The sequence below is a fragment of the Corapipo altera genome, unplaced genomic scaffold, assembly GCF_003945725.1.
Source record: "Corapipo altera isolate COAL_440 unplaced genomic scaffold, ASM394572v1 62, whole genome shotgun sequence".
NCBI classification, from domain to species: Eukaryota; Metazoa; Chordata; class Aves; order Passeriformes; family Pipridae; genus Corapipo; species Corapipo altera.
This window is the reverse complement of record NW_020884894.1, coordinates 12,781,477-12,787,476: the sequence shown is the minus strand read 5'-3', so window position 1 is coordinate 12,787,476 and position 6,000 is coordinate 12,781,477. Positions and strand designations below refer to the sequence as shown.

The 6,000-nt window shown below is 48.1% G+C and overlaps 1 protein-coding gene across 6 annotated transcripts in view; it reads right to left on the bottom strand.

The window, feature by feature from the left end:
- Nucleotides 1-3,951: 3,951 nt before the first annotated feature.
- SLC12A4 (solute carrier family 12 member 4) overlaps nucleotides 3,952-6,000 on the bottom strand; it is a 48,307-nt gene continuing 46,258 nt past the window's right edge. For all 6 annotated transcript variants that reach the window (XM_027646436.1, XM_027646437.1, XM_027646440.1 and 3 more), the window contains one exon: nucleotides 3,952-5,109. In XM_027646436.1, coding sequence (XP_027502237.1) covers nucleotides 5,018-5,109 — 92 coding nt within the window. In that variant the 3' untranslated portion in view covers nucleotides 3,952-5,017. The remainder of the gene's footprint in view (nucleotides 5,110-6,000) is intronic.

Below are 6,000 nucleotides of genomic sequence, written 5' to 3'. Positions count from 1 at the left end.
ACCCAAAGCTGACCCAGAACTGACCCAAATCACCCCAAAAATGACCCAAAACTGATCCAAATCACCCCAAAAAATGACCCAAAACTCTGCCTTTATTGGGCCTCATTTCCTCTCAAAAACAACATCTCCAATTTAGTTGACTGCTAAAGCCATCATTTTAAAATCATCCCAGGAATCAAAAGGGACTGGAAAACACACAGAAAGCATTCCTACACCCACCAAATCATTAGGAATTGGAACCCGATTCCCTCATCTCCCTCCTTGTTTTTCTTGGCTGGAAAACCTGATGATCCCCACTGGCTATTTTGAGGCTGCTTTTCTTCCACAGCTCCTTTCTCCCGGCTGAAACCTCCCCGCATATTCAGGGCTTATCTGGAGGGAAGCCCCTCTGAAGTATTTCCTCTCGTGGCAATTCTGTGGGATGAAGAAGTAAAAAAAGCACGTCAGGAGCTCCTTCTCCCCCCTTCCCTCGCAAACACCCTCCCAGTTTGTCCTCAGCAGCTCCATCCCCCCCGGCACCCGCCCCCGACGCTTCGGCTCCCCTGGGAAAGGGACAGCAAGGGCAGGAGCAAGCTCAGTGCTGGGCAGGGGCTCCCTGGGGAACTGCACTTCAGTGCTTTAGTCTGTGGCCTTTCCTGCTGCCCTCCCTCCTGGAGGCAGAGGATGACCCCTCCCTTGTTCCTCCCACGCTTGCAGACCCAGGTCCTGCTCTTTTGGCCCCACTTTTCTTAGCAGACCCGGCATCATTTTCCAGGGTCCCCAGGAAACTTCTGCACTTGACCCATTGCTAAGTGCAGAGCACAGGGCAAGGCAAGGACAAATTTCTCAGCACCCACCACCTGGAACTTTCCTTCTCCGCAGCACACTCCCGTTCCCGCTGTCTCTGGAGGTGCCCACACGAGTCCTCCTCGTCCCAGCACCTAAGAGAATGTCATTTTCACCCAGGTCCTGCTTCCCATTGTCCACCAAAACACGCTGACAACGTTTTTCACGATGCCAGTGGAGAGATATTAGAGCACACTAATTAGAGCCCCACTGTTAGAAGGTGGTAGAACCCCCGGAAAACACAAGAAACAAAGCATGTGCACAGATTCACCACAACACCTGGAAAAGACCATCTAGTCCTGTCCTGGAGTCAATGCTCACCTTGCTCACCGGGACTCACCCGGATCACCTCCCCTCCGGTGCTATAGCTTCCTAGGCCGAGGGCTCTGCATCTGAAAACAAAGAAAAACCAAACCAAAACAACAAAATCCTTAACACATCCAGTAAACGTGGAGCCAAAAGCCACATCTTCGTGCTGATGTCAGGTGATGTCCCACCTTCTTGCTCTGCTCCTCTGGTCTCTGTTCTGTTCAACTCTGCTTTACACTCTGTCCCCCTGACATGGGAAAGAAACCCTAACCAAAGTCACCCAGATAGATGGGGAGAGCTGAAAGAGTCTCCCTTCTCTTTTGGCAAACCACCCAGGGTCGCTGCCTGCAGCCAAAGACTGCAACTGTAATGGCACAGTATATCTCGGTGAAGGAGAGGAAACCTTAAGTGGCACATCTGAAAAGTCAGTGGATACCTTCACGGACATTTAGGGGGCTCCTGGACACTGCTTTTCACCCATACTACCTTCAAAACACCCCTGGCAATTCCTAAAATGGCACCTGAGCCCTCCCTCCATCTCTGGGCTGTAATCCCCCACTGACTACTTGCAAACCTGGGTCTCTGTAGCCATCTTCAACACAGAGCAGCTTCACCCGAGGACTGGATAACACTGGTGAAAAAATGCCAAGCTGCAGTGGAGATGATCGGGAGACCCCAAAAGATGCAAGGCTCCTAAGGAAAAGAACAAAAGATAACACATTGCAAAAGCACCTTACCAACACAGCACACAAAATGATTAAATTTGAAAACCCTGCATTTAAGTATAATCCTCTTCATTGCCATATATAGCTCTGCTTCTTCGGATGCCAAAGCTGATGCTTCAATAAAGCAGGAATAGCTTGAGAAATCCCATTCAATGAAAGAATGGGAGGACTCTTTTCCCATTGAAGCCCAGCTGCTGGATGACCTCCCTGGGCAAAGGCTGGGGTTCATATACCCCGATCGTGCCCACCGCCCTTCTGATGAGGCCCCGGGGAAAGGGAGGAGCCCAATCCCATAAGGTATAAAGGCTCTGGGAGCAGAAGCACCTGGTTTGTATCTCTGACTTAAAATCAGGATGGGTGAAGAGCCTGATGAAGAAAAGGACTCTTAATGAGAGCTGGTATTATAGCTGGTATTGGATTTAGTGTTCGAATTTGCATTTGGGATTGTAACTTGTAAGAAAATGAGAGCTATTCCCCCCGGAAAGAAAGCCTATAGCTTTTGGGTGTCAGGTGCAGGTGGGAAAACTTTCTATATGCGTGGAAAGGGTTTTGTTAGCTTGCCAGAGCCCTGCGCTGAAACTGCACCTGACTCACAAAGGCTAGAGCCTTTCTTTCCTGGGGGAAAGGGAGCCCAGCAACGCAACAGCAGGTCTAACTCCCAAAATTAACATGAAGTCCCCTCCCTGCACAGCTCCGCCGCTCACAGAGGGTAGGAATCCCCGTTGCAAAAGGTCCCCCACGGTGCCCGGGGGGTGTGTCCGGAGTCCCTCAGAGCACCCCTCCCTGCCAGGGACACATGGGCTGTGTTCCTGCCCTTCCTGGCAGGCGCCCCTCCCTGCCTGGAGAAGCCTCGCCCTGCGCCAAGGGATGGCTGCGCGGCTGAAGCGCTGCGGGGGGTGGCGGCGGGAGCTGGAGCGGCTCGGGGTGGGCTGGAGCGGCGCGGTGGGGGTTCCAGCGGCGCGGGCTGGGGCAGCGCGGCGTGGCCGCGTCCTACCTGCGGGAGCTGCGGGACAAGGGTGATCCTGGCGGTACCGGAACGAGGCGCGGGGGGGGCCCGGAGGGAGCCCTGGGGATGCCGGGACCCTCCCGCGGTGCTGGGCTTGAGCTCCCAGGGCGCTTCGCGACGGAGGATGTGGAGTGATGTAATAACGAGAATCAGGAAGTGCTTCCACGGACCCGCGCCCGGTTCGGGGGCTGTGCCGAGGTTTGAACCGGGAAAGAGCCGCTCTTTTGATGCACTGAGGAAGGACTGGGATGCGGACCCGGTCGGGAGCGGCACTGCAGCTGCGCGCCCCCCACTCACCGAGGGGCCGAGGCGGCAACGCCGATTTCTCTGGAGCCGCGGCCTCGAGTCCCGCCACCAGTAAAAACTTCTATTGACATTTTATCTTTTTTTTTCTTCCTTGTTTTTTACACTTTTTATTTCTTTTTTATTTTATTTCCACGCAAACCCTTCTGGGATATACTGGGCAGCCCAAAGGCTTCTGGGATGCACCGAGGCGGCGCCAGGGCTGCCGGGATCTATTTATTTCTTTTATTTTGCTGTTATTGCTTGCCGTCTCGGTGCCTCCGGCCCCCGTCGTCCGCGGAGCTCTCCTGCTCCAATTTTTGGAGTCTCCCACCCACTTTTTGGGGTCCTCCCCTCTCATTTTAAGGGTTTGGGGCATGGGGAGGGAGTAAACGGGGGCACCATAAAGGGTTTTTTTCGCTTTTATTTCAGTTTAAATTTCATTTCTTTTTTCGTTTTCTTGGGTTTGATTTCCTTCCTTTTTTTTTTTTTCATTTTATTTTGTTTTATTTTTTCTCCAGAAATCTTGAGGGGGTACCAGCTTGTGTGTGTTTAATAGTCTACAGGTGCAGAGTTTGACCTGGCTGTTATTTGTGGACTGTAGAGTCTTTCCTCAGGCCACCCAACTGCTCTGCAGTCTGAGCTGGCACCTCCGCTGTGCAGGACCTGTGCCATTTAGGCGAGCACCAGCATATCCTGTCCACCTTCCCCCTCTCACCGTGGAACCAGAGGTGCCGACATGGGACCATGGCACAACAGAGAGGCTGTTTCTATGTAATTGACCATTGCACACAGACCAGAAAATAGGTTCAAAGTGTATGCAACATTTTATTGAAAAAATACGAATGTTCTGTACATAAAGTACAACTTAATGGGCTTAATAAAATCTTGAGAGACTTATTGGTTAATACAGGTCTTCTTTTCTTCTTCTCCCTCTAAGGGCATAAAGCACAAAATGAAGCAGCAGGTCCCCTGTACTTGTGCAAGTGCCATCCCATCGCTGTGCGTGCAGCATAGCACCTGTCTCTACACACAGGACTCTAACATGCTCAATGTACTTTGATGGATGGTCTGCAAGAAATTTAAAGCATGAAAGAACTGCCCAGGACTGGTCCTGCAATCCACTGATGATTCAGAATTTATTGTGAGATCTCTGTTCTTCTAAACAGTCTGCATCTGCATATCCAATATTTCTGACAAATAAATACAAAAATAAATAGGGATCTGGCCTCACAGAACCTGAAGTCTCAGAAGCAACACAACCTATAGTAAGCTACATACATAATTTCAACTATATCAACATAATTTATTTAAATCTCTATCAATAAGTGTATTAAAAGTATAAATTCTTATCCAATACTGAGAGTTTAATTCTGGAAATAAATCCAGAAAAAGAAAGCTTTTCAGTCCTCTCTTACAGTTTAGTGTGCTCTTAGAAAATGCTTTATAGCTGAACTTCAGCAGAAAGTAGCTGCTATATAACGTACTTCTATTCCCCAAACCTAATAGAAAAAGCGTTTTAAATCTTTTTACAGTAACTGGCTTTTATGTCCTACCTTTACATACAGTTACTAAAAATACTGCACATAACAGTGCTGACTAAAATTAGGTTTAGTGTTAAAACTACATGCACAAATGCTGGAGTCCCAAAGCAGAAACTGAATAATGTGGCAGCTTCACAATTAATTTATGTTGCTAATTGGATGGTGTAACAAATACTGCAATCCCAAAAGATATGTATGTTGCAAATGGAAAGACAATGAGTAGGACTGGATGAGGAGAAAGTTAGGCAAAAACCTTTTTTCTTCTCCATTTAAAACTGGAATGTCACCAAGAAGGTAAATGTAGACCAGTGTTAGAAGCTTCTAAATCAGGAGTAAATGGTGATGACTTCTCGGCCGCCGCCTCTAACAAGTAATACCCTCTCCAGACCCTCAGTCAAGACTTCTAGAAACTCCATGTCTGTTTCAGTAAGTCAAGGACAAAAGAAATATCAAAACCAAAACACGGTGATTAGCCTCTGTATTGGGTTTACGTGGCAATGCTTATGTGAGATGAGACCAGAGGCTGCCCCCATGTCAGACAGACACAGTTGCATGCAGCTCCAAAACAAATCCACCACGGCCTAAAGCTGAGCCTGTCAGAGATGCCGGTGGCACCAGGTGACAGTCACACTCCCTCCCATGAATACTGAGCAGTTTTCAGTCACAGTGGCTCAGCCTTTCTAGGGAGGGGTAGAGAAATATGCATTACCCATTACCTTGAGTTTAAAATCTCTCCTGAGATGTGGTTCAAACCCCTTTATTCTAAGAGGAATGCTTTTATTATCCTTTCTGGTGAAACAGCTACTAGTAGTATCTAGATTTAGGGCAAAACAACCATTTGGTATGTCATTTGTGGCATCTTTTTTTTTTGGCACACACTAAATTAATGGTACAAATCAAGGCTGAAGAGCAGCTGTGGACAGCAGCAAACTGTGGCACCAACGATCTCTCTCCAGCTCACAACCCTCAGCTCTGATCTTGCTTAAGGGAATCATGTAAGTATTCCTCTAAAAACCAAAGTAATGTGACTTTGAATTTTTATTTTACCAGAGCCTTGTACTTGGACCTAAGCCCCAAACACTGACGTGTGAGTATGCCTGAGATATTCCCTTCTCTTTCAGGACTTCCTTTTGACTCAAGTTCAGACACTGCTCTGCCCAGAGCACTGGCTGCTGTGAATGCCTTCTTAAATATCTGCTACATCCACTATTGAGAATTAAATTAAACTAACAAATAAAATCAAGTAAGAATTTAGATAAGACTAAATTCAAACCTTCAAACAAGGGTTCCATAGCAACCAGTGGCAACT